Genomic DNA, 26,999 nt, shown 5'->3' with positions numbered 1-26,999 from the left:
TAGACGACAGGAACATGGTCTAACACAGAGCTTGTAGGTGCAGAGAACAAGACCCCTCAGCTGGGTCCATTTTGGGGGGCAGTGAGCCAGACAACCCCGTCTGCCCTTCACTCCATGTCCCAGCCAGCCCCCAACTGAAACTCCCTCCAGCCCCTCCTCCTCTGGGCTTTGTCCCTTTCCCGGGCCAGGAGGTCACCGGATTCCTTTGTTCTCCAACCCTTTAGCTCTCACCTTGCAGGGGGGAAGGGTCCAGGCCATCAGTGGCCAGGAAACAGGGTGTCGGCCATTCTCTGTGTCCAGACTCCTGCACACACCTGCCCTCTAGGGCTCTGCAATGATCATACACCCTAACCCCACCCCCTAGATACTTAAGAACTGCATAGGGGAAACTGAGGCACCCCCACACTATTCAGAGGAAACATTAAGAACAGTCCCACTTCGTCACACAGGCACTCTGAGCTGCAGCCCCCCCATGGCCGTCTGGGCACTGGCAGCTCCCAGGGCTCTCCCACTTCCCGCCCCCTTTCGGCTCCAGGACTGATCTCTCTCAGAGGGGCTCAGCACCCACCACCCATGGCGCAGCAGGTGCTCAGCACCGTGGGGGATTGGGCCCTGGGTCTCCTGCCACCCTTCCCAGCTTCTCAGGCAGGAGCTGCTGCCCCTGGGAGCCTTGATTTCCCTGTGTTCAGCTGCTGCCTAAACGCCATGGTGACGGGCCTTTTACAGATAGCTGGCATGCTCCACAGGGTGGCAGGGATGGTGCCACCGTCTGGGGGGGACAGCAGGGGTCATTCCAGATCCCTGGGGGCAGATGATTGCCCCCCTCCAGCCACTTCCACCTAGGGATCCCAAAGTACATTGACGCGCTCTGTTTCCTGCAGCCTGCCACAAGCGGGGGAAACTGAGGCACGGGGCGAGGAAGAGACTTGCCAAGGTCCCAGCATGAGTCTGTGGTAGCCTGGAATGGAACCCAGGCAGCCTGACTCCTGGCACAGTGCCTCAAGCGGTGCTCACAGCAGCCTCTGCGGGACGCTCACGCTCCCCGGAGCTGCGGGTTCAAATCCCCCCAGGGCCTTTCGCTCCTTCCTGTCGGCCAGGCAGTTGGCAGCGTTCCCGTGTCCTAGGGCAGCGTGGCCCCAGCCTTCCCGGGGGACCTGGTGCTGTGTGCTGGCTGGGGCAGCGGCTTCTCCCTGGTGCTCTGTGGGGTTTTGCAGTCAGCAGCCGGGGGCCCCGAGCTGCAGAGGGCCCAGGTGTCCCCACTTGAGCAGTCCCGCATCACGCCCCCCCCGCCCCCCCCCCACCCAGAGGCACCCCCTGCTCCCAGGGACAGCTGCTTGGCAGCATCTCCCATTCCTCTGCACCCTGGTGGGAGAGACTTACCCAGCCCCCTCCCTGCCGGACCTGCCAGCACAGCCATGTCCTCGCCCCCCCACCCCCACCCCGCAGCTCCATCCCATAGCTCCATCCCATAGCTCCATCCCACGGCCAGCAGACCGTGATCAAACTGGGACCCTTCGCTCTGCCCCGTCCTCCCCCCCTCCAGACCCTGCAGGGGCTGGAAATCCCCCTGGCTCTGCTGGGGCAGCAAAGTGAAGTCCATGGGGCTGGGTGGGTTCCCACCAGCTGAGGGGCCTTGCCCCCACCAGTCACTAGGGCACGCTCCTCCCCTGTTCTCCACGGTCCCCCAAACCAAGCCCATTCCCTGCGCGAATGGGCCAGCGGTTCTTGCCTGGGTCCGAGCCAGGGACCCCTTGGAGGGAGACACTCCGAGCTGTGACCCCTTGGGTGGGGCGGGTGAAGGCTGGGCGACTGGTCATGTGGACTCAAACTTAGCGTGCCCCGTCGGGCGCGGGGGGGGGGAGGCTGGGGGCCTTGGGAGCACCCCAGCTTTGGGAGCTCCGCTGAGGGGGCCAGAGTGCAGCCAGGTGGGGGAAGCAGGATGTGTCTCTCCTCCTGCTAGCTTCGCCCCAGGGTCCCCCCACCCCATAGAGTCAAGCAAGGAGAGGGGCCATGTGTCCCCAGCCCCAGAGGAGGGCCTGCAAAGAGGTGAACGCCAGAAAGGCCCAGGAGCAGAGCACAGATCCGAGACATTCGTCCAGTTCCCCCTGGGCTGAGCCCTTGTGTTTAGCTAAAGCATCTTCCCCAGAGGCAGCCAGGCTGGGCTGGGAGACAGCGATAGCTGGCGACTGCCCCCCCCCCCCCTTCCCTGGTTCAATCCCCTCTCAGGCTGGCTGGAGCAGCTCCCACCTGTGAGTGCTGACCTCCGGGCACGGAGGGGGTGTGATCAGCAATGAGATTGCACCAAGCCAGTGACAAATGGGAAGTCCTGGGTCACTTGCCCCATCTCACCATGGCGCCAGCCAGCCCCCGGGGGCTCTCCAGCCCAGCCGCCACCCAGACCAGCTGGACTTGGTGAATGAGCAAGGACTTCTCGACAGGACGGATCACTCCCCGATGGCCTGTTCTGGTCATTCCCTCCGGGGCACCTGGCCCTGGCCATTGTCACAAGACAGGATCCTTGGCTAGAGGGACCTTCGGTCTGACCCAGTCTGGCCGCTCTGACGTCCTGTGGTGGGGGGAGCATGAAGCCAGGGTGCAGGCAGGATACCAGGCTGGGTGGGCTCTGGGGGGTTGTGGGGAAGAGGACGGGGGGAGGCCCGGTCCCAGAGAGGGTGGCATGGACATGGGCAGGGGGGGTTGCAGTGAACACTGCTAGGGCACCTTTCTTTTGCAGCCCCTTTGCCAGTGGCTGGGAAGGACCCGAGCTCCAAGTGGCAAAGAGCTGGTCCTGGTCCGCCCAGCAGCCGGTGCTGTCCCAGGGCCCCCTCCCCTTCCCAGAAACTCAGTGTGTGGGTCCGATCAAAGCTGCGCCGCTGGGGTCAGCTTCTCTCCAGCCTGCCCGTGCCCGCTGGGAGCCTGGGGCCAGACGGCTGCTTCAGAGCCGCCCTTTCCGGTTCTGGGCTGGCTCGAATCGCCCCTTGGCGCACACCGGCGGGAACGCTCTGGGCTCGTGAGTGAGGGGTCAAGCCTGCTGCCGGGGCAGCTCCCTGCGGAGGGGCTGAGGCTGCTTCTCGAAGACGCGGGCAGGGCGCCAGGCCGATTCCGGGAATCCGCAGCCCTGGTTCGAACGCAGCGTCTGCCACACGCGGCTTGGCCTGTCTGCAAAAAGCCCGACGGCGGCTCCCGGGCCGTTGGTCGCCAGGCCTCGTTTCACCCGCACTCAGGGCTTAATTTGCAACGACCGAGGTGCCAGGGCTCAAGCAACCGTTCTACTTTCATAACTGATGCAGCAAGGCCAGAGGCGCCGAGGGCTGTGAGGTGCCAGGCCCAGAGGGCCGGGGGCTGTGAGGTGCCAGGCCCAGAGGTGCCGGGGGCTGTGAGGTGCCAGGCCCAGAGGGCCGGGGGCTGTGAGGTGCCAGGCCCAGAGGCGCCGAGGGCTGTGAGGTGCCAGGCCCAGAGGGCCGGGGGCTGTGAGGTGCCAGGCCCAGAGGTGCCGGGGGCTGTGAGGTGCCAGGCCCAGAGGGCCGGGGGCTGTGAGGTGCCAGGCCCAGGGCGCCGGGGGCTGTGAGGTGCCAGGCCCAGAGGTGCCGGGGGCTGTGAGGTGCCAGGCCCAGGGCGCCAGGGGCTGTGAGGTGCCAGGCCCAGGAGTGCGGGGGCTGTGAGGTGCCAGGCCCAGAGGTGCGGGGGCTGTGAGGTGCCAGGCCCAGAGGGCCGGGGGCTGTGAGGTGCCAGGCCCAGGGCGCCGGGGGCTGTGAGGTGCCAGGCCCAGAGGTGCCGGGGGCTGTGAGGTGCCAGGCCCAGGGCGCCGGGGGCTATTAGGTGCCAGGCCAGAGGCGCCGGGGACTGTGAGGTGCCGGGCCCAGAGGCGCCGGGGGCTGTGAGGTGCCAGGCCCAGGGCGCCGGGGGCTGTGAGGTGCCAGGCCCTGAGGTCCCGGGGCTCAGCCCTGGCACAAATTCAGCAGTGCCTGCACTCCAGTACGGTGGGCTGGAAGGAGCAGCTCCGAAGGGCGTGTCCAAGCGGGGCGTCTCCGCCAGGAGGAGACCGAGCGGGCCAGGGAGCCGGGCGGGGAAGGGGCAGCTGCTCGGCTGCTGTAGATCAGGACACTGGGGTAGATCAGGGTGAGTTGCACCCGCTGGGGATGGACGCCCTCTCCCGCTTGTGAAACAGCCTCACCCTCTGGGCAGGACGGGGGTTCAATTCGGGGCGGGGGGGGGCGTTTCCCAGCTCGGTGAGACAAACTGGCCCATGCCCTGGGTCTCCGCGAGACCCCCTTGCAGCCCGACGGCCACGGAGCGGCCCCAGCGAATACCCGTTGGGCAGTGGGCAAGCAGAGGCTGCTGCCCCTGGCTCTCTGTGCCGCCAGACGGGGCACACTCGGAAGAAGCTGGCTGGTGTTCCTGTCGCCCCAGCCCCGCCCCAGCCTGGCATGGTTTAAAGCCGGTGAGCCGTCCAGGCAGGGGCTGCCCTTCCCCTGTGTGGGGGCAGCGCCTGGCCCAGCGGGTCGGTATCCGCAGGGGTCGGCATTGTCCCTGGCTGGCACTGCCCTGTCCTGGGAGTGCCCGCTCCACTCTGCTTGTGGGGCTGGGCGATCCAGCGAGCGCAGTTCCGCCGGCCTGGGGCCGCTCCTCTCCCCAGGGGGCTGGGCGGGCCAGGAGCTTGGCACACGGGGCTCTGGCTACTCTGACGGCTGGGCCACTCCCCTGGGCTGGAGGGCAGCCAGGTATCGGCTGGCCAGGGGCCCCTCCAGACTAGAAGGCGCAAAGGAGACCCAGGCTGCTCCTACCCCTCTCGCCCAGCCCAACCCCCGCCCTGGGCTCCGCCAGCATCTGTGCCGGCAGGATCCTTAGCGGCCGCAGCCTGCGCGGGGATCTGGCCCAGCCTCCAGGATGTGAGACAGACGCTGAGAAACCACCAGCCCTTTGGCTGCTTCCTCAGCACCCCTGCCAGGCTGCTGCAGCCCGCTCCAGAGACCCAGCGCAGCCCCGGCCTCCTGTGCTTCCCTGGGGGCTTTTCTCCGGCCGGATGCAGCTGCAGGGCAGACCGGACTTGGCTGGAGCCAGGTTCTGTGCTGGGGCCGCTGGACGCAGCCCGGCCCTGGGGTTCTCCCTGGCCACCAGCTGCCAGCCTGGGCTCCGTTTAGTGGCTCCGGAAGGTCTGAGCTGGGCTGCTTGCCTGCCCCATCCCTGCCCATCTCAGGGCCTCGGTGCGGGCGGGTGAGACAGCGCCTCCCCGCGCCCTCTCCTTGCAGCTCCCCTCCCCTGGCGTGGGAGTGTGGCTGTCGGACCCTGATTTCATTCCGGGGGGTGCTGTTACCCCCCCCGGGGAATTTCCCGCCCAGCCCGCCTCTCAGGCATTTGCAATTATCTGCATAATTTCCCTTGCGGGCTGGGTCTCAGCCCCAAGGGAAGCTCTGGGGATTGTCACTCTGGGATCTGCAGGGGCAGCGGGGATAGACCCCAGCCCCCTGCCCCCCACCTCCAACTCCCTGCTTGGCCCCGGCCCGGGGCAGTGCCAGGGTTCCCGGACACGCTGGGCCTGACAGTCCATCCAGCGCGGGCAGCGGCAGGGGGCTCAGCAGGCCCTGCCCAGCTGCACACGGGTGCAGCCCGGTCCCTGTGAATGGAGGGCAGGCTGCCCATGCACCTTTGCTCGTTCCCCTTGGAGCTAACCCCCCCCCAACCCCCATTGTCCAGGGGGACACGGCTATGGAGCTTGAGCCCCTCGCCCCCATCTCTCCCATGTACGTCTCTGTCTCTGCGGGCCCTCCCCTCTCTGCCACTTGGGGACCGAGCCAGGAGAGAGGCTGTCTTCACGGGGACTTGTCACTTGGGCCTGGTGAATCGCCCTCAGGCCTTTCCCGAATCCGGACCATGCGCCAGGGCCAGATTCGCAACTGAAGGGCTGAAAGAGGTGACTGGAGACGGCTGAGTGCAGGCAGGCCCTGACAATCCCCCCATGCTGCTCTGCGGGGGCACCCAGTCCTGTTTTTAAACTCCCCCGCCCTGCTATCCTGGCCCTGGGGCTCCCCCAGCTCTGCCGGTGCCCCTCAATCCTGACCCACAACCCCTGCTAGCCCAGCCCTGGGCTCCCCGCCCCCCAGCTCTACCAGTGCCCCCCATCCCAATGTGCAGCTCCCCCATGGCCGTAGCAACCTTGAGGTAGCTACAGCCTCAGGACAGTGGCTGAGATGAAACCGAAGAGAAACGCTGAGTAGCGGCAGTCATTCAGCGCCCCCGGGCAGGCGGGGCCAAGGCCACGGTATCAACTGGCCCGACCGAGGAGAGTCAGAAGAAACAAGGTGTGTGAGCTACCCAGCGAACAAACAGGACCCCGTTAACAGACTGACGACCGCAGCTGGGCGAGTGCCAGTCCCCCACCAGCAGCGACACAAAGGAGCAGTGTAGACAGGTTTGCAGGGCCTGTGAGATCGAGCAGGCTGCAGTGGCCTGACGGTGAAGCCACCTCCCGCGGGTGGGCTCTGTACAAGTCACCTGGCCCAGCAAGGCTGCAGCCGCTGGCCCAGAAGCTACAACAACGGCAAAGCCTGTTGAAGGAAAGATGGAGCAGCCGGCGTGGGACTTGGAGCAGGGGTGGCCTGGTTGCAGGAGGGAAGCGTAGTTGTCACAGAGTGTGGGGGAGTCCAGGCCCTGCACCCCTCTTTCTGGGATTCACTGAGACTCTCAGCCAGCCAGTAAAACAGAGGGTTTATCGGACAACAGGAACACAGTCCACAACGGAGCTTGTGGGTACCCCCAGGACCCCTCAATCACGTCCTTCTGGGGGAGCAGGGAGCTTAGACCCCAGCCCTGGGGTTCCCTGTGTTCCACCACCCAGCCCCAAACTGAAACTAAACCCACCCAGCAGGTTCCCTGCTGCAGCCTGTCTTCACATGCCTGGGCAGAGGTGTTACCTCCCTCTCCCCCTCCTGGCTCAGGTGACAGGCTCTCAGGTCTCCCATCCCCAGGGCACATTCCCAGGTCAACACTCCCCCCTCCCTGCTGCGTCACATCTCTCCCCCCTTCGAGACTGAACTGAGCGGGGTCACGCTGACCAGTGACCTGGGGAAGTTCGGGGCCCCCTCTCCGGGACAGCGCATCCGCTATCAGGTTGGCACTTCCCTTCACGTGGACCACGTCCATGTCGTAATCCTGCAGGAGCAGGCTCCATCTCAGGAGCTTGGCGTTGGCTCCTTTCATCTGGTGCAGCTAGGTCAGGGGAGAGTGGTCGGTGTAGACGGTGAAGTGTCGCCCGAAGAGATAGGGCTCTAGTTTCTGGAGGGCCCACACCATGGCCAGGCACTCCTTCTCGATGGCCGCGTAGTGTTGCTCCCGGGGTAGCAACTTCTTGCTCAGGTACACGATGGGGTGTCTCTCCCCCTTTTCATCCTCCTGCATTAACACTGCCCCCAGTCTCGTGTCTGAGGCGTCGGTGAACACCACAAAGGGCTTGTCAAAGTCTGGGTTTGCCAGGACTGGGCCACTGACCAGAGCCTCCTTCAGCGCCCGGAAAGCCTCCTGGCACTGCTCGGTCCAGACCACCTTGTCTGGCTTCCCCTTCTTGCACAGCTCCGTGATGGGGGTGGCGATGGCGCTAAAGTGGGGCACAAATCTTCGGTAGTTTCCTGCCATCCCAATAAAGGCTTGGACCTGCTTTTTGGTGTGGGGAGCGGGCCAGTCTCTGATCACCTCCACCTTGGCTGGTTCCGGCTTTAGGCGGCCGCTCCCCACCCAATGACCCAGGTAAGATACTTCCGCCATCCCCACCTTGCACTTCTCCGCTTTTACAGTCAGCCCAGCCCCCTGGAGTCGGTCCAGCACTTGTCTAACCTGGGACACGTGGTCCTCCCAGGTCTGGCTAAAGACACAGATGTCATCAATATACGCCACAGCAAAACTCTCCATCCCCCTCAGGAGCTGGTCCACCAGGCGCTGGAAGGTGGCCGGCGCTCCCTTGAGGCCGAAAGGCAGGGTCAGGAACTCATAGAGCCCCAGAGGGGTGATAAAGGCCGATTTCAGTCGGGCATCTGCATCCAGCGGCACTTGCCAGTAGCCCTTTGTAAGGTCCATGGTGGTAAGGTACCGAGCTCCTCCCAGCTTGTCTAGGAGCTCGTCCGGCCTGGGCATGGGGTAGGCATCAGATACAGTGATGGCACTGAGCTTCCGATAGTCCACACAGAACCGGACCGACCGGTCCCTTTTGGGGACCAGCACCACCGGCGAGGCCCAAGGGCTGGCCGATGGCTGGATCACCCCCAAAGCCAGCATGTCCTGGACCTCTCTTTCCAGGTCCTGAGCAGTTTTCCCTGTGACTCGGAAGGGGGAGCATCTTATCGGCAGGTGCGACCCTGTCTGCACCCGGTGGACAGTCAGATTAGGGCGTCCAGGCTGGTTGGAAAACAGCTGTCGGTACGGATGCAGCACCCCCCTGACCTCAGCTTGGTGGGCAGGGGTTAGCTGATCCGAGAGGGGAATTGTTTCCAGCGGGGAACCAGCTCTGGTCCCAGGGAATAGATCTACTAAAGGGTCATCTCCCTGCTCCTCCCACTGTCCACACACGGCCAACACCACATTCCCCCGGCATAATATGGCTTCATCATATTCACATGGTACACCCGGCGGTGGTGCGCCCGGTTCGACAGCTCCACCACATAGTTTACCTCATTGAGCTGCTTGACGACCTTGAAAGGGCCCTCCCAGGCGGCCTGTAGTTTGTTCTTTCTCACAGGGATGAGAACCATCACCTGATCCCCGGTGGCGTAGGCACGGGCCCGCGCCGTGCGGTCATACCAGACCTTCCCCCTCCCCTGGGCCATGGCCAGATTCTCCCTGGCCAGGCCCATGAGTTCAGCCAGTCTCTCTCGGAAGATCAGGACATACTCCACCACTGACTCTCCATCGGGAGTGGCCTTCCCCTCCCACTCGTCTCTCATCAGGTCCAGGGGGCCCCTCACCCTCCTGCCATATAACAGTTCGAAAGGCAAAAATCCGGTAGACTCCTGGGGCACCTCCCTGTATGCGAACAGCAGGTGAGGTAAGTACTTGTCCCAATCCTGCGGGTGCTGATTCATAAAGGTTTTCAGCATCATCTTTAGCGTCCCATTAAACCTCTCCACCAGCCCATTGGACTGGGGGTGATACGCTGAGGCCCAGTCGTGCCGGACCCCACATTTCTCCCACAAGCACCGGAGCAGGGCCGACATGAAGTTGGAGCCTTGGTCTGTCAAGACTTCCTTGGGGAACCCCACTCGGCTGAAAATGGTCAGGAGCGCATCGGCCACGGTGTCTGCTTCAATGGAAGCTAAGGGCACTGCCTCGGGGTAGCGGGTGGCAAAATCTACCACCACCAGAATGTATTTCTTCCCCGACCGGGTCGTCTTGCTGAGAGGCCCCACGATGTCCATGGCCGCCTTCTGGAAAGGCTCCTCTATGATGGGCAAAGGTCTCAAAGCCGCTTTCCCCTTGTCCCGGCCCTTCCCCACCCTCTGACAGGGGTCACAGGATCGGCAATACTGCCGGACCGTGGTAAAGACCCCGGGCCAGTAAAAGTTCTGTAGCAACCTCTGCCGGGTGCGCCGGATTCCCTGGTGCCCTGCGAGGGGGATGTCATGGGCCAGGGACAGGAGCTTGCGGCGATACTTCTGGGGGACCCCCAGCTGCCTCCTGATCCCACAGGACTCCACTTCCCTTGTGGGAGCCCATTCTCAGTACAGGAACCCCTTCTCCCACAGGAACCTCTCCTGGCAGCCTCTCCTCATGGTCCGTACCACACTGAGGTCGGCCAGGTCCCTGAGCTTCCACAAGGAGGGATCTTTCCTCAACTCGGCCTGGAACTCAGCGGCTGGGGAAGGGATGGGGACCGGTTCCCCCTCAGTGGCCAGGTCTGAGGCCTCCACCTCTCTGAGCCGTGCCCCTCGGCGCTCCCTCCCCACCAGGGCAGGGTCCTGCGCCTCCGGTGTGATACCCTCCCCAAGGTCAGGGCGCAGTGCCCCTCGCCGGTTCTGGCTACGGGTCACAACCAGGGCGGTCTGGGGCTTGCTTGGCCAGTCCTCTAGGTCTCCCCCCATCAAAACCTCAGTGGGCAAATGGTGGTGTACCCCCACATCCTTGGGGCCCTCCTTGGCCCCCCATTTCAGGTGTACCCTTGCCACGGGCACCTTAAATGGGGTCCCGCCCACCCCTGTCAGGGTCAGGTAGGTGTTGGGCACCACCCGATCTGGGGCCACCACCTCAGGCCGGGCCAGCGTCACCTCCGCGCCCGTATCCCAGTATCCATTGACCTTCCTCCCATCCACCTCCAGGGGAACAAGGCACTCTCTCCGGAGGGACAGCCCCGCGCCCACCCTGTAAACTGAGCACCCTGAGTCCAGAGCCTCCAGCCCTCTGGCGGAGCTGGCCTGGGGTACTCTTCCCTCCGGGGCAGGTGATAAACTGGTAGCCCCCCTTGACTGGGTCGTCTGCCCCTCGTCCAGCTGAGTCCCTACCCAGTTAACCCTGGGTAGGTTGGGTCTGCTCAGTCTGTCCCTGAGCCCGGGGCACTGGGACCGTACGTGGCCTCTCTGGCCACAGTGATAGCAGCTCAGGTCACGTTGGTCCCCTCGAGCGGGTCGGAGGGGCCCGACGCCAGGCGTTCCCCGTGGGAGGGAGTTCTCCCTATTTCCCCGCTGGGAGGCCCCATGGTGACTCTCGGGCCTGTTCTTTTGGGGCTCCTCCCGGCTACCCCCTGACCGACTGTTCACAAACTCGTCGGCCAGCTGCCCTGCGTGCTGGGGGTTCTCGAGCTTTTTGTCCACCAGCCACAGCCTCAGGTCGGAAGGGCACTGTTCATACAGCTGCTCCAGTACGATTAGGTCCAGCAGGTCCTCTTTAGCTCGGGCCCCAGCTGTCCACTTGCGGGCATACCCCTGCAGCCGGTTGGCCAGTTGTAGGTAGGTGACCTCAGGCGTTTTACGCTGACTCCGGAACCTTCTCCGGTACATCTCGGGGGTCAGCCCAAACTCACGGAGCAGGGCCTGCTTGAACAGTTCATAGTCCCCTGCCTCCAGCCCTGTCATCCGGCTGTACACCTCCACGGCTTTGGGGTCCAGTAAGGGGGTGAGAAACTGGAGCCTGTCTGCAGGGTCAACCCTGTGCAGCTCACAGGCATTCTCAAAGGCCGTCAGGAAGCTATCTATGTCCTCCCCCTCCTTACGCTGGGCCAGGAAGCACTTATCAAAGCTCCTTGCAGTCTTGGGTCCCCCCGCACTCACCGCAGCCGGGGCCCCACTGCTCCTCAGCCTGGCCAGCTCCAGTTCATGCTGTCTTTGTTTCTCCTTCTCCTGACGCTCCCTCTCCTTCTCCTGACGCTCCCTCTCCTTCTCCTCCTGCTCACATTGACGTTGTTTCTCCTCATGTTGACGTTGTTTTTCATGATCCTCCAGCTCCCTCATTTTCATCTCCCTCTCCCATTCCAGCCGCCTCCGCTCCAGGGATGGGGAGCTCCGCCGGGAGGATCCCCTGCTGGGTGCCGGGGTCAGGGTGCCCTCGGTATTCGCTGGGCTTCCCCCAACCCCTCCCCCAGACATAGGTAGGAAGGGTCTCGGGATGTCCTCGGCAGCAGTCTGACCCCTCCCGGCCTGGTCAGGCCCCAGGGCCCACGCTGCGTCCACCGGGCGGCTTCCCTCAGGGACAGGGATCGGGTCATCCAAGCGATCCCTCTCCTCCAGCTGGGCAATCAGCTGTTCCTTGGTGGACCTCCCGATGCGCAGCCCCCTCTGCCTGCACAGCTCCACCAGGTCGCTCTTAAGGCGTTTAGTGTACATCTCCCTGCTGGCCACTCGCAGGCCGGGCAGCTTCCCACGGTTTCCAGGAAAAACCCCTAGTGTGCCAGTCCTTCTTGAGGTCACTGACTCTTTGCCAGGGTCGAGCTGCAGACTCCTCCGCCCCTGGGACCGCTCGCTGCAATCCCCCGGGGGACCCTGTTACTGCAAAAGTCCTTCTCTCTGGTCACACACTCCCAGGGGTTAACCACCCCCTGAAACCGTCTCTCTCTGACTCTTCAGCACACCTGGTCCCTGTCAATCCCCCTTCGTTTTACTGCTCCCCAGTCACTTACTGCAGGAAGCGCCGTTCACAGGGTGCAGTACATCCCACTGCTCACACCAGTTGTCACGGAGTGTGGGGGAGTCCAGGCCCTGCACCCCTCTTCCTGGGATCCACTGAGACTCTCAGCCAGCCAGTAAAACGGAAGGTTTATTGGACAACAGGAACACAGTCCAAAACAGAGCTTGTGGGTACAACCAGGACCCCTCAGTCAAGTCCTTCTGGGGGAGCAGGGAGCTTAGACCCCAGCCCTGGGGTTCCCTGCGTTCCTCCACCCAGCCCCAAACTGAAACTAAAGCCCCCCCCACAGGCTCTCTCCTGCAGCCTGTCTTCACATTCGTGGGCAGAGGTGTCACCTCCCCCTCCCCCTCCTGGCTCAGGTGACAGGCTCTCAGGTCTCCCACCCCCAGGGCACATTCCCAGGTCAACACTCCCCCCTCCCTGCTGTGTCACATCGTCACAGAAGCGTTTGGAGGGGGCGCCGGGCAGTCAGTCTGTGTGCACATGGCTGGAATGCCGACTGCGGTCGCAGCACCGCTGTCCCTGGTGCCCTTAATAAAGAGCTAATTTTGTTTCACACGTCTGGAGTCCTCCCATGTTATCATGCCGAGCCTGGTGTATGCAACACCAGCTATTCCAGCCCTGAGCTGCCCCCACAGCCTCCCAGCTGTGCCGACACCCCCCGTCCTGCTGCAGAGTGCCCTGATGCCATGGGACAGGAGCTGTCTGGATAAGACAGGCAGATGTGACTGTATTTAATGACTCTGGTGTTTTCTCTTGCTAGACGCCTGTCGGGCCAAGCCCCTGACAACAGCGTGATGGCGTTGCACCTGTACGGCCCCCGTGAGTGTCTCTGGAGCTTCCCCCAGGCTGAATGATGTGTGAGCGGGGCAGGAGAGAATGACATGGGTTTGGGCGAATCACGGGGCAGGGTCAGACCCATTCACAATCCTGCCAGCACTGGCCAGGGGGTGGAGGGGGGCCTGCCCCCTGTGGTGTCTGGGCCCCTGCCTCGTCCTGATCCCTGGGTCTGCCCCAAAGTCTGTGGAGCTCGAGCGAACAGCAAACCTGAACCAGGGGCTAGAGCAGCGCACGCTGGGGGGAGCTGGGAGAGCTCAGACAGGTGGGGCAGGGCTGGGCCAGCCAGCATCTGGGGCTCTCTGCAGTCACTCCTGGTGCAATGCCATGGAAGCTGGGCAAGCTAGAGCACTTCCCCCATAGCCACTAGCTCTCCACGGGTGAGCTGATCACGTCCCGATGGGAGACAGAGGCCAGCCGGGGAGCAGGGCCCATACGGGAGAACAGAGGCACCCCGGACATGGGACTACAACTCCCAGGAGGCACCCTGGCAGCAAGGGACTGGAATTCCAGTCCGGGTCAGTCTGTTCCAAGAAGGTGCCCCAAATGCCCCCCAGAACCCCAGGGAAGCTCAAGGGCTGACATCTTTGGGGCGAGTCGGATTCACACAGGGCTGCTCAGCAGCGGGGTTGTCCACAATGCAGAAGAGGAGAAGTCTCTGGGGCCAGATCCTCTGGTGTAAAACTGCTGATTCTGCCTGTTTGCACCAGCTGAGGAGTTGGCCCCATGTGAGGTGTAACGGGAGAGTGCGGACTCTGATCTCAGGCACCCTAGTGTAAATCTGGAGTGACTCCACTCCAGAGTCACTCCATTGTAACTATGGTCCGAACCCCCCCACCCCACCTTTCGGGGTGATGCGGCCATTGTCCCGTGGGTACAAGAGCATGTAGGTCTATCACAGTCACCAAAGGGTTAATGGTGTAGTAGGTTTGTTCCAGTGATGCTGGTTGCATGATGGGGCAAGTGCCTTACTCGGGCACCATTTCTCATGCCCCTTTCAGGGGAGGCCAATGAGCCCCAATTGTCCCCTAAGAAGACCTCAGATCACTGGGAAGCTGCCTGGGTCTCGGGGGCAGGTGTCAGCCGACCAGCACTGTGCACCTTGTGTGGGTGCTGGCCAAGGCCGGCGGCAGGCATCCACTCCCATGGCAGGCCACTCCCAGCGGTCTTCCCTCGCTGAGCGCCTGCTCTCTCCCCCCTCCCCCCGCACCCGCAGGCCTCCAGCTGGATGAGACCCTGGAGCAGATGCAGCAGGGGACTCTGATGCGGAAGGTGAAGTCCAAGAGCTGGAAGAAGCAGAGATACTTCAGGCTGCAGGACGACTGCATGACCGTCTGGTACAAGTCCAAGAAGACTGGCTACACCAAGTATACGTGTGAGTACAGCTACTGCTGTGTGCCAGCTCACTGGGTGCTCAGTAGGGTTCAGAGTGAACGGTGTGTGGCTGTGCATGCAAACCCACATCGATGTGTGTGTGCAAACCAAGGTGTGTGTATGGTGGGTGTACAGACATGGGTATGTGGAGGATTCTCTGCACCTTGAAGTCTTTAAACCATGATTTGAGGACTTCAATAGCTCAGATATAAGGTAGGGGTTTGTTACAGGAGTTGGTGGGTGAGATTCCGTGGCCTGCATTGTGCAGGAGGTCAGACTAGACGATCATGATGGTCCCTTCTGACCTTAAAGTCTATGAGTCTATGATTCTATGTGCATGGTAGGCGTGTGGTTGTATATATGGGTGGTTAGATGCACGTGTGTGTGTGTGTGTGATTGTGTATGTGTGTGCATGCGTGTCCATGCAGGAAGGGATCCCCCATGTCCCTCCTGGTTGGAGCCCTGAGATTCCTTTCAGATGGCCCCTGCTTTGTTGTGATGCTCTGCTCGGGGTCTGCTGGAGCAGCTGCCTGCTACACCAGCCTGTCCACCACACCAGCAAAGTCCCGAGACTCTGCCAGTCTTAACCTGGCCACGGAGGTGCCATGCAGCGACCCCCAGTTTCTGAGCTCCCCAGCGGCATCTCTCTGCAGCATCTGGTCCCTCTCACAGAACACTCACCGAAATGAGTAAAGCCTCTGCCTCCAAGCCAGTGCACACTTCGCCAGCTTCTCAGCGCTCACAGGGTTTACAGGCAAACGGAGAACAGCTGTGAAGACAGAGCAGAGATTGAAGGGACGTCCTGCAAGAGAAAGAGCGAGTCTGGTTATGAATCAAACAAACGTGAAAACAGGCTTTCTCGTGCCTAGCACTTATCGGGTTACAAGCCAGGTCTCTGGCAATGGCTCGTTTACGGTCAGTTCTCAGCATCTCCAGCCCACAGGCCTGAAGGATCCACCTTTCACAGATCCCACGAGCGCTGGCTCTTTCCCCTGTGGGTGGTAGATACCTAAGGGGTTTTCTCCCCTTCCTTTTCTAGTCCAGTCAACCTTTGCAATGTATTCTTCAGAAGCATCTCCCCAGAGCAAGTTTCCCCCCTGCTGTTTGTCTCTCCCTTGTGACTTCCCCTCCCCTGTCGAATTGGAAGTGAATGTAACATCCATTGTCTCTGGCATCACCCGGCTGAGTTTACCTTGGAGACCCCGGCAAACAGGCAGAAATCATTCTGCTTTCTAGGACAGACTTGTGTGTCAAGTGTGCTCCAAACAGTATTTCAGGAACATGTTCCCAGCACACAGCCACAGCTCCGGACACGCATCCGCTGGCATAACAGCCCTGTGTTGATGAACTTCCAGTGTGCATTGACATTGTAGACAGTTGATTCAGTTTCTTGTTTTTTGGGGTTCAGATCCCCTGTGAAGGCCAAAAGAGGCTCAAAAAAGAACGAGAGAAGTTCCTGGAGGACAGGTCCATCAGTGGCTATTAGCCAAGATGGGCAGGGATGCAACCCCATGATCTTTAAATCTCTGATGACCAGATGCTGGGAATGGGCAACAGGGGATGGATCACGTGATCATTCCCTGTCCCGTTCATTCCCTCTGGGGCACCTGGCCCTGGACACTGTTGGAAGACAGGAAACTGGGCTAGATGGACCTTTGGTCTGACCCAGTCTGGCCGTTCTTATATTTTCACCCTGGGGTGTCTGAGCCTGATTGTCAGACCTTCCCTTCTCCATCCCCCATCACAGCCCCCTTCCTGCCATCCTGTGGGAGACCATGGGCACTGTATGGGTTGGGGAAGCGATCGCCAACTGATTCTCCCAGGGTCTCCAGCACAGGGCCCTATTTCATAGGGTCTCCCAGTGTTTAGATACCAAGGGACAGACCACAGAGACGGACGGACAGATAGATCTAGGGGCGGTGACATCTGGTGCAGGCCCTGCCCCACTCTGGAGCCTGACCCACCCCTCCCATCCATCCAGTCTCCATCAGCGACGTGGAGACGGTGCGGGAGGGGCACCAGTCCGAGGTGCTGCAGAGCCTGGCCGAGGAGTTCCCACCCGAGCACTGCTTCACTGTCGTCTTCAATGGGCGGCGCGGGAACCTGGACCTGATCGCCGGCTCCCCCGAGGAGGCACAGTGCTGGGTCCGGGGCCTGCGTCGCCTGGTGGAGATCGTCACCAAGATGGACCAGCAGGAGAAGATGGATCAATATCCTTCCGCCAGCCTGGCCCCAAGCCCCGGCCTCCCCTGCCTCCTCGGTGCCCTTTCACCCACGCAGAGGAGCAAAGCCAGGGGTCATGGCTGGGAGACACCCCCGTCAGCCTGGGGGACAGGCCTGGCTGCCTTGATGTCCCCTGGGTGTCTCCTCCTCAGTGGATGGGGAAGGGCCCCTGGGGCAGGGATGTGCCATGTGCTCATGTCTGGGGGGCATTGGGAACTGGTGGGCATTTAGCTGGGTCAGTGTGGGGGGATACCACCGGTGCCCACAGACTATGGACAGCACCCACCTGTTCCCCTGCCCCACCTCAGGCCCGGGCCCCTGCAGCGCACACTGAGCTCAGGGTACTCTCAGCGCCCCCCCTTTCACTTTCCTTAGCCCCCCCGGCAGGTGGATCTGCGACTGGTTCCAGAAGGCCGATAAGAACAAGGACGGACGCATGAGCTTCAAGGAGGTGCGGCAGCTCCTCAAGATGATGAACATGGACATGAACGAGGACCATGCGCTCCGGCTCTTCCAGGTGAGGGGAACTTGGCCTGGGGGAGGGCCAAGCTGGAGCAGGCTGGTGTCACCCCCACCCAAAGGCTGTTTTCAGAAGGAAGCCCTCGAATGGAGCAGGTCACAAGGGGCTGATGGAAGGGCTGCCAGTAGGGCTATCCCTGTGGGGTGGGGTGGGGGGGTCCTTGTGTCTCTGCTGGAGCCACATGGGTCCAACCAGCGATGGCCTTGCTCTTCTCCCTCCCTCCCTCCCTCCCCCATGGCCCGGCATCGCCCCCGCCTGGCAGCCAGCTGCAGAGGACACACCCCAGAGTCCCCTGGGACCCGAAGTTTAGCTTTAGAAAAATAGAGGGAAAGAGATTTTACCAAGCCTGGCTATTCCCTATCCCTCCACCTGTCCACCTGTACCCCCCATCCATCCGTCCATCCACCTGTACCCATCATCCATCCATCCACCCAATCACCCACCCATCCACCGATTCACATCATCCATCCATCCATCCATCCATCCATCCATCCATCCATCCATCCATCCATCCATCCACCTGTACCCATCATCCATCCACCGTCCCATCATCCACCTGTCCTTCTGTACCCATCATCCATCCATCCACCCAATCACCCAATCATCCATCCATCCATCCACATCATCCATCCATCCATCCATCCACCTGTACCCATCATCCATCCATCCATCCATCCACCTGTACCCATCATCCACCTGTCCATCTGTACCCATCATCCATCCATCCACCCAATCTTCCACCCATCATCCATCCATCCATCCACCTGTACCTATCATCCATCCATCCACATCATCCATCCATCCATCCTTCTGTACCCATCCTCCATCCATCCATCCACCCGTCCATTCTTCTGTACCCATCATCCATCCATCCATCCATCCACCCGTCCATCTGTACCCATTGTCCATCCATCCTTCTGTACCCATCAGCCATCCATCCACCTGTACCCATCATCCATCCATCCATCCATCCACCTGTACCCATCATCCACCTGTCCATCTGTACCCATCATCCATCCATCCACCCAATCTTCCACCCATCATCCATCCATCCATCCACCTGTACCTATCATCCATCCATCCACATCATCCATCCATCCATCCTTCTGTACCCATCCTCCATCCATCCATCCACCCGTCCATTCTTCTGTACCCATCATCCATCCATCCATCCATCCACCCGTCCATCTGTACCCATTGTCCATCCATCCTTCTGTACCCATCAGCCATCCATCCACCTGTACCCATCATCCATCCATCCACCCAATCGTCCACCCATCATCCATCCATCCCCCTGTACCCATCATCCATCCATCCACCCAATCGTCCACCCATCATCCATCCATTCCCCTGTACCCATCATCCATCCATCCACCCAATCGTCCACCCATCATCCATCCATCCTTCTGTACCCATCATCCATCCATCCATCCACCTGTACCCATCATCCATCCATCCATCCATCCACCCAATCGTCCACCCATCATCCATCCATCCATCCCCCTGTACCTATCATCCATCCATCCACCCATTCTTCTGTACCCATCATCCATCCATCCACCCGTCCACCTGTACTCATCATCCATCCATCCACCCGTCCACCTGTACTCATCATCCATCCTGCCATCTCTTACCATCCATAACCCACAGAGCTGTTTATAGTGCCCACTATGGCATATCTAAGGAAGGTGAATAAAGGCCAGATCTCACTGTGGCAGGTGGAGGTGATTTTGGCAGCAGCCCCACTCCTGACGCATGGGGTGGTCAGTGCTACGGGGCAGTCAGTGCCGGGGTGGGCGGGGAGGGGGGACATGCACTGGCATGGTCAGTCCTGCGGCCTCCCTCAGGCCCTGCTCTCGCTGCAGATGGCTGACAGGTCGGAGTCGGGGACGCTGGAGGGCGAGGAGTTTGTGCTGTTCTACAAGGCGCTGACGCAGCGAGACGACGTGCTGGACGTCTTCCAGGTGTTCTCCCAGGACGGGAAGAAACTGACCCTGCTGGAGTTTGTGGATTTCCTGCAGCAGGAGCAGCTGGAGGGGGAAAACACGCAGGAGTTCGCCATGGAGCTGATTGCCAGATACGAGCCGTCTGAGACCGGTGAGGTTCATGGAACAGGGCAAGGGAAGGGACCAGCCCCGGGGGCCAAGGCAACCCCTTCCCTACAGGGCCAGCTAGCTCTTTGCTTGGTCTGTTACACATGCATAGTGACGGGGCTCTCAGCCTTTCCTTGGGGGAGGTTCCCAGCCAAATTCCTCTCCCAGACTGGGAGCAATGGGGCTCACCCTTCCCAGGATGGTGCCCCCTTATTCGAAGCTCAGTTTGTGTGATCTCCTTACAGCCGCTGTCACAGTAAGAGTGAAAAGTGCATGGATGCCAACGTGCCGTGCCAGTGTGTCTGCCACATGGGTGTGTCTCCGGGGTGCAACCGGGACCCCTGCAGGGTCAGGGCACTATGTGGGGCGGGGGATTGTCTTGGTATTAAATTGTAAAATAAAATGTTCAGTGTCTCAGGTTCCCCAATTGCCTTTCACGTCCCACTGACTGCGAAACGCCGCTCAAGAACCAGATGGACCCTAGCGCGCACCCCGCTGGGAGCTGGCAGGACCCCGCTCCCAACTCCGCACTGCGCCTCTGATGGCAGCCGGCCTTGGGCCCCAGGGGAGAGTCAGATTCGGGGCAATTTGAATGCGCGATAAGACTACGACTGCACGCGGCATTATCGAGCCTGGCCTGCTGTGTTTGGGGCTGTGACCCCGGCAGCCGCAACGGAGCACAATTTGCCCAGCAGGATTTATTCTAGTCTCCGCCCAATGCTGCCTGTTGCCCGCATTTCTCTCACCCTCTAGATATTTAGTGATTTTTCCCTCCCTCTTACTATGGCCTCTGGCATTTTATTAGCTCTGGTCATTGCCAGGATCTCCCTTCTCCCCTTTTGGGAAGATTGGCACCATGCTTGCTTTCCTCCAAATAGCTAGGAGCTCTCTCCTCTTGCCCTGGGCTCAGGGCCCCACAGGAGACGGGTCCCTCGCTGGGTGGGACAGCTGGACCGAGCTCCCTGGTCTCTTGACGCTGCACTGTCTTGGCTCCTTCCTCTCCAGCCAGGGCACGGCACATGCTGAGTGTCGACGGCTTCCTCCTGTACCTGCTCTCGCCGGAAGGGGCCATCTTCAACCCCGCTCATGGGACGCTTTGTCAGGACATGACCCAACCCCTCTGCCACTATTTCATCTCCTCCTCGCACAACACCTACCTGCTGGAGGACCAGCTCCGGGGCCAGAGCAGCGTCGAGGGCTACATCAGGTACGTGAGGAGAAGGCAGCTGCTCCCAAAGGGCATCACCTGGTCTCCATGGGGGGCAGTGTCGGGTATGAAGGGGCTGCCAGGGGGGGGCAGTGTTGGGTACAAAGGGCTGCGGGGGGCCTCTGGGTTCATCCTGCCTCGGTGTCCTGGCGCAGCGGGAGGGGAGCTGTGGATTTGCTGGAGGTGCTGCCTTTCCAATGAGATGTAAACCCAATGCCTGACCACGTAGGGTCATTAGGTCCCCCTGACCCGTTTCAGCAGAGCTGTAGGATTAGCCCCACTGTCCCTGGCCAAGTTCAATATGGGAAACGTCATTCTCCCACCCTAAGCCCCTGCCTGGATGGGATATTCCCTGTCGCTGCCTGTCTCGTGGAGCGTTGCTGTTGAGCAGCTACCATGTTCCACTCAGAGGTGGCTGCATCCCTGTGGTAGGCAAGGCCGTCCCTGCAGAGGGATTAGCATTGTTTGCTTTGGGGCCAAGTAGGAGGCGCCGGGCTGGGTCACCTGCCAAAGCAGGGAACACTGCGGTCGAATCATTAGACCCCGTGAGTAGGGGACAGAGGGAGCCCATCGCTGGCGGCATTACACCTGGCCCCGCTCACTCCGTGTATCCCCAGCCGCTGCATGCACACAGAGGGGACGGTCCCTGTACTAAGAGCTGGCAGCCAGCCTGGGCGCAACAGACCGGAAAGTCGGTATTCCAGATGGAGAACCGAGGCCCAGGGAAACGCAGCCACTGGCCCGCTGGCTGTGGCAGAGCTGGGAGCTGCCCCAGCTTTCCCCAGGCCAGGCCAGTCCTGCCAGCCTGGCAGCCCTGGGGCGTAACCGTCAGCCCAGGGTGGGTTGGTGACCGGGTTAGGCCGTGGCGAGCCGGCCTCGCGCTCCCCAAGGAGCAGGGCGGTGGTACCGGTGGAGGGCGCTGAGCAGCCTGCGGGGCGTCTCCTTGGCAGGGCTCTGAAGCGGGGCTGCCGCTGCCTGGAGGTGGACTGCTGGGACGGACCCAGCGGGGAGCCCGTCGTCTACCACGGCCACACGTTCACCTCCAAGATCCCCTTCAAGGACGTGGTCACCACCCTGGGGCAGTACGCCTTCCAGGTAGGGCAGCCCCCCGCCAGTAGGGCATGTTAGGTGGCTACATGGGGCAGGCTCTCAGTGGGGTGTCCCAACCCCTAAGTGGGTCACGACGGGGGTCAGGGAGTCGTGAGCACCCTACCCTTCTCCACTGGCTAAGAGGGTCAGGGGATCCCACTTTGGGAAAGGCCAAGGCTGGCCCTGCCCTGTGGCATGTTTGCAGCGCCCCCTTGTGGTGACAGTCCCCTCCACGGGCTCGGCACTGGGAGCCACTCGCCCCAGGGGAGTTGACTGTTGAGCAGCTGCCCTGTTCTGCTCAGAGGTGGCTGCATCACTGTGGCAGGCGAGGCCGTCCTGCCGGAGGAAAGGCACTATATGGGCATTCACACCGTTGGCTTTGGGGACAGGTAGGAGACACCAGGTTGGGTCACTTGCCAAAACCCCGGCGCTGGCTGAAGTGCTGCAAGCATGATCCAGGCCCCAGGTTCCTTCAGCTTCCCCCCTTTGGGATGGGGCGGGGGGTGGTCACCGCTGCAGCCTCGTGTCCCAGGTTCTGCTGCAGCGCTAGGTGGTGTCATGCTGCAGGGAGCGGGGTGGGTGTAACTAGGGGGCGCCGGGCAGCAGGGAGGGGGCGGGCTTGGCAGGGGGTGCGGGGCTTCGGGGAGGCAGGGGGCTTGACAGGGGGTGGAGGGCTTGGCAGGAGGTGCAGGGCAGCAGGGAGGGGGCGGGGGGCTCGGCAGGGGTGGAGGGCTTGGCAGGGGGCGTTGGGCTGCGGGGGGGGCAGGGGGCTTGACAGGGGGTGGGGGGCTTGGCAGGGGGTGCTGGGCTGCAGGGAGGGGGTGGGGGGCTCGGCAGGAGGCATGGGGCTATAGGGGGGGGACAAGGGGCTTGCAGGGGGAGGGGGCGGGGGGCTCGGCAGGGGGTGCAGGGCTGCAAGGAGGGGGAGGGGTCTCAGCCGGGGGCCACGGGGCTACGGGAGGGGGACCGGGGGCTTTGCAGGGGGCAAGGGGCTCGGCAGGGAGAGGGGGTGGGGGGCTCGGCTGGGGGCACTCAGTGCTGGGTCCTGCTGGCACTTTTCGGCCTGGCCTTCCCTCGGGAGACGGGTGGGTTCTTGCCCGGCCGGCCCCAGCCCCACTCGGTCCCCGTGGGAGGCCCTGGTGGCCGAGGGGACCCGGAGGCTCTGGCCTGGTCTCGGGGCCTGCCCCAGGGACCAGCAGCCGCGGGCTCTTTGCTTGGCAGGCGTCCGACTACCCCGTCATCCTGTCACTGGAGAATCACTGCGGCCCGGAGCAGCAGGACCTCCTGGCCCAGCACCTGAAGGGCATCCTGGGAGAGCGGCTGCTCATGGCCCCCCTCGACGGCCACGGCCCGACGCAGCTGCCTTCGCCGCAGGTAGGGGACAGGCTGGGGGGCTGTCGCTGGGGGGCCGCCCGATGGCTCTGCACTCCCGTCTCGGCCATCCCGCCCCTCCGGTGGTGCCTGCCCCCTTAGCAAACTGCCCGGGGCACAGCAAGAGCCGTTCCCGCAGGGCCCTGGGGTGGGGCACCCGCTCAGGCTGGGGCTGCCCTGGGGGGCGGGGGCCTTGCACTTTCCCCTGCCTCCGGTGGGGGCGCTCCCCTGCATCCCTCTGCACCGCCACCCCCACCCACAATGTGTCCGTCCAGCCTGCCACGCCCCCTGTCCCTCCCTCCACTGATCCCTTCCCCCCCAGCCCTCCATCCCTCCCCTCCCCCTGCATCCCTCCCTCCACTGATCCCTTCCCCCCCAGCCCTCCATCCCTCCCCTCCCCCTGCATCCCTCCCTCCACTGATCCTTCCCCCAGCCCTCCATCCCTCCCTCCATCCCCTCCCCCTGCATCCCTCCCTCCACTGATCCCTTCCCCCCAGCCCTCCATCCCTCCCTCCATCCCCTCCCCCTGCATCCCTCCCTCCACTGATCCCTTCCCCCCAGCCCTCCATCCCTCCCTCCATCCCCTCCCCCTGCATCCCTCCCTCCACTGATCCCTTCCCCCCAGCCCTCCATCCCTCCCCTCCATCACCTCCCCCTGCATCCCTCCCTCCACTGATCCCTTCCCCCCAGCCCTCCATCCCTCCCTCCATCCCCTCCCCCTGCATCCCTCCCTCCACTGATCCCTTCCCCCCCAGCCCTCCATCCCTCCCCTCCCCCCGCATCCCTCCCTCCACTGATCCCTTCCCCCCAGCCCTCCATCCCTCCCTCCATCCCCTCCCCCTGCATCCCTCCCTCCACTGATCCCTTCCCCCCAGCCCTCCATCCCTCCCTCCATCCCCTCCCCCTGCATCCCTCCCTCCACTGATCCCTTCCCCCCAGCCCTCCATCCCTCCCCTCATCCCCTCCCCCTGCATCCCTCCCTCCACTGATCCCTTCCCCCCCAGCCCTCCAGCCCTCCCTCCATCCCCTCCCCCTGCATCTCTCCATCCACTCCCCCTCCATCCCTCCTTCCCTCCGCATCCCTCCACCCCCTCCCCCTCCATCCCTCCATCCCCTCCCTCTGCATCCCTCACCTCCACCCATCCCCTCTCCCGGGTGTCCCGCAGGAGCTGAGAGGAAGGATCATTCTGAAGGGGAAGCGGGCAGAGAGCCTGGCGCACTCACCGAGTGGGCAGCCGGACAAGGCCCCGGAGGGGGAGGCATCCGAAGATGATGATGAGCCAGAGGCGGAGGAAGACAGCCTGAGCCAGGAGGCCAAGGGGAAGGCCAAGGTACAGAGACGACCTCCCCCAGCCGGGAGCACTGCACCAGGGCGGGGGGTCTGTGGATGGCTCCTGGTGGGTGCTGGCCAGCTGGCGGCAGGGTACCCTGGGGACAACTCCGTGCAGTGGGCCGACACCCTCCTGCACCCCACACTGAGGCTTCCCAGGGCTCACCACCCCCACCCCAGATCGCCCCTGGGTGCTGGGGGAAACGTCTGCCCTGGCACCGAGCCACCATAACTCAGCCAGGGCGCCCGGGCCTTGGCATACTCTATTGGTTTGAGCTTCTGCCAGGAGTTATCCAGGCCTCCTGGCTCTGCCCACGACTGCATGGCCCAGCCGCCCAGCAGCGATGGGCATCTCCTTGCCGGTGCCAGCCCCGGAGCCCAACGGCCGGTGTGCACGCCCGCGGCAGGCGCGGCTTCCCCTGGACGCTGGCCCACCTCCGGGGGCAGGAGAAACTCGGTGCCCAGGGCCCGTCCAGCCTGCCCGGCAGCTGGTGCTCCAGGTGCTGGTGCCTCCGGCCATCGGCCCTGCCCCGCAGGCTCTGACCCGCTCGGCCCTTCGCAGAAGTCCCAGGCCAAGGAGCTGTCTGACTGCATCATCTACTGCCATAGCGTCCCCTTCCGCAGCTTCCAGCAGGCGCTCGCCCACCGCCGGCCCTACGAAACGGCCTCCCTGCCCGAGGCCAAGGCCAGGAAGCTGATCAAAGAGGCGGGTAAGAGGGGGGTGCCCCAGCTGCAGGGGGCCGGGGGGGGCAGCGAAGGGGTGAAATCCCAGCTGCTGAGAGGAGCATCCAAGCGCTCCTAAGCTGGGACCCCCAGAGCTCTGGCAGGGGGCATGGGACAGACATAGCATTTAAACACCCAGCTCGGCCTCCCGGCTGGCAGGACCCCCCAGCCATCCAAACCGAGTAATGTGCCATTGGGTCCTGTTCCCGACCAGCCAGGTCACTGAGATCCAGTGGATACGGCATCGGGCTGGGGGCAGGACTCCTGGGTTCTATCCCAGCTCTAGGAAGATAGTGGGTGAGAGCTGGGGGCTGGGAGCCAGGACTCCTGGGTTCTCTCCCCAGTTCTGGGAGCGCAGTTCTGGGGTTAGGGCTGGGGGATCTGGGAGCCAGGACTCCTGGGTTCTAACCCTGGCTCTGCCACTGCCTCCTTCTTGGAGCTTCCCCCACCCCCATGGCTCAGTTTCCTCTGCCACCCAATGGGGCCGATGACACTGACCCTGCTTTGCGCTCCGGGCGGGGGAACATGCTTGAGTGTCAGTGATGCCCAGACCCTCCGCAGGGCTTCGCGGGAAGCTGCTTTAGCCACATCCCATCCCGGAGGGAGGGCCCCAGGCCTGCGTCAGACGGGCTCAGCCCAGATGGCCGTCAGTTTCTGGGTCCATGGATGGGCAGCCTCAGTAGTGAGGCCCCAGAGGTCTGGGTCGCAGAGACCACGCTCTGCCGCACCCCCCAGCCAGGGCAGGGCAGTGCCGTTGGCCAGAGCCTGGCAGCCTTGGCAGCCGGAGCCCCCAGCCCCTCTGGGGCTCACTGAGCCCAGGGTGCAGCAGCCCTGGCCCTGCATAGCCTGCACTGCTCTGGGGCGGCTCTGGCTTCCTAGCGCCCGGCAGGTCCTGGTGCCATGGGGCAGCTGCAGCCAGCGGGAGCCCCAGTCCCAGCCCCACACCCAGCTTAAAGCCCCTCATCTGCTGGGCTCTCGTGCTGGAGCAGCCCTGGTCCATCAGTTTTCTGCACAGGCGGGGGGTTCTGTGGGTGGAGGGTGGGTGAGGGGTGCCTGTGGGGAGATGGGGGCCCTGTGGGGGGTTGGTGAGGCTGTGGGTAGGTGAGGGGGTCTCTGAGGGGGAGGGGGTCAGTCAGGCTGTGGGTGGGTGTCTGGGGGTGGCCACAGGCTGATTGGTGCCTGCAGGCAGATCAGGGGCCCTGTGGGGGAGGGGCCGGTGAGGCTGGGGGCGTCACCGTCTCCTTCTGCCCCCAGGGAACGAGTTTGTCCGTCACAACGCCTGGCAGCTGACGCGGATCTACCCCAGTGGGCTGAGGACTGACTCCTCCAACTACGACCCGCAGGAGATGTGGAACGTGGGCTGCCAGCTCGGTAGGGCCCGGCTGGGGTCCGAGGGGGGACGCGAATCCCAAGTGAGCATCCCAGGGACCATGGCTGGGGCCACGGGGCTCTGGGCATCCCGAGGGAGAGCCGACCAGGGCCTGGCTCAGCTGGGTGCGAGGCAGCGGCAGTGGGGGGCGCCGTGCTGCCAGGGGCCCCCTAGCTGAGAGGTAACGCTGAGCCCCCCGACCCAGGAGTGTAACCAGCCCCATGGGCTGGGCTAGTGGTGTCAGGGTCCTGGCTCAGTGTCCCCTGTCTCTTAAACAGGCCCTGCCCTGGATACAGCAGCGCCCTTCACTTCCTGTCCTAAACTGCGGTGTGCTAATTCGGGGGGCGGGGGGGGGGGCGGTTCACGAGCACATGTTCCGAGAGGCGTCCGGGTCCCGCTGCTGCAGCCCCACAAGGCCCATCCGCCTCCCTCCCCACAGTGGCCCTGAACGTGCAGACGGGCGGGGCGGAGATGGATCTGTGCGACGGGCTCTTCCAGCAGAACGCCCGCTGCGGCTACGTGCTGAAGCCGGCTTTCCTGAGGGACGCGGGAACTGCCTTCGACCCCGACAATCCCCGGAGCAGGGCTGGGGGCGGCCCGTGGAGCCTGGCGATTCAGGTACGCCAGCGTCCCACAGGGGCACTGCCCGGGGGCCTCTCTCCACTGGCAGGAGAGGAGAGGGGGCAGGGGGTGCCTGGTGCTATAGGGCTCAGCTGGGTGTGGGGAGCAGGGGGACGGGGAGGTTTCATCGTGTGCCAAGGTAT

At 63.0% G+C, this 26,999-nt stretch overlaps 1 protein-coding gene across 1 annotated transcript in view; it reads left to right on the top strand.

Moving 5' to 3' along the window:
* PLCD4 (phospholipase C delta 4) overlaps positions 1 to 26,999 on the top strand; it is a 29,430-nt gene that overhangs the window by 678 nt on the left and 1,753 nt on the right. The window contains exons 2-13 of the mRNA XM_073304924.1: positions 12,863 to 12,921; positions 14,153 to 14,311; positions 16,292 to 16,520; positions 16,921 to 17,050; positions 18,919 to 19,150; positions 20,152 to 20,353; positions 21,304 to 21,448; positions 22,664 to 22,816; positions 23,980 to 24,144; positions 24,706 to 24,853; positions 26,121 to 26,237; positions 26,675 to 26,853. Of these exons, the coding sequence (XP_073161025.1) occupies positions 12,897 to 12,921; positions 14,153 to 14,311; positions 16,292 to 16,520; positions 16,921 to 17,050; positions 18,919 to 19,150; positions 20,152 to 20,353; positions 21,304 to 21,448; positions 22,664 to 22,816; positions 23,980 to 24,144; positions 24,706 to 24,853; positions 26,121 to 26,237; positions 26,675 to 26,853 (1,884 nt within the window). The 5' untranslated portion in view covers positions 12,863 to 12,896. The remainder of the gene's footprint in view (positions 1 to 12,862; positions 12,922 to 14,152; positions 14,312 to 16,291; positions 16,521 to 16,920; positions 17,051 to 18,918; positions 19,151 to 20,151; positions 20,354 to 21,303; positions 21,449 to 22,663; positions 22,817 to 23,979; positions 24,145 to 24,705; positions 24,854 to 26,120; positions 26,238 to 26,674; positions 26,854 to 26,999) is intronic.

The sequence above is a fragment of the Lepidochelys kempii genome, chromosome 11 (assembly GCF_965140265.1).
Source record: "Lepidochelys kempii isolate rLepKem1 chromosome 11, rLepKem1.hap2, whole genome shotgun sequence".
NCBI classification, from domain to species: Eukaryota; Metazoa; Chordata; order Testudines; family Cheloniidae; genus Lepidochelys; species Lepidochelys kempii.
The sequence above is the reverse complement of the archived record's forward strand: the minus strand, read 5'-3'. Positions and strand labels throughout refer to the sequence as shown.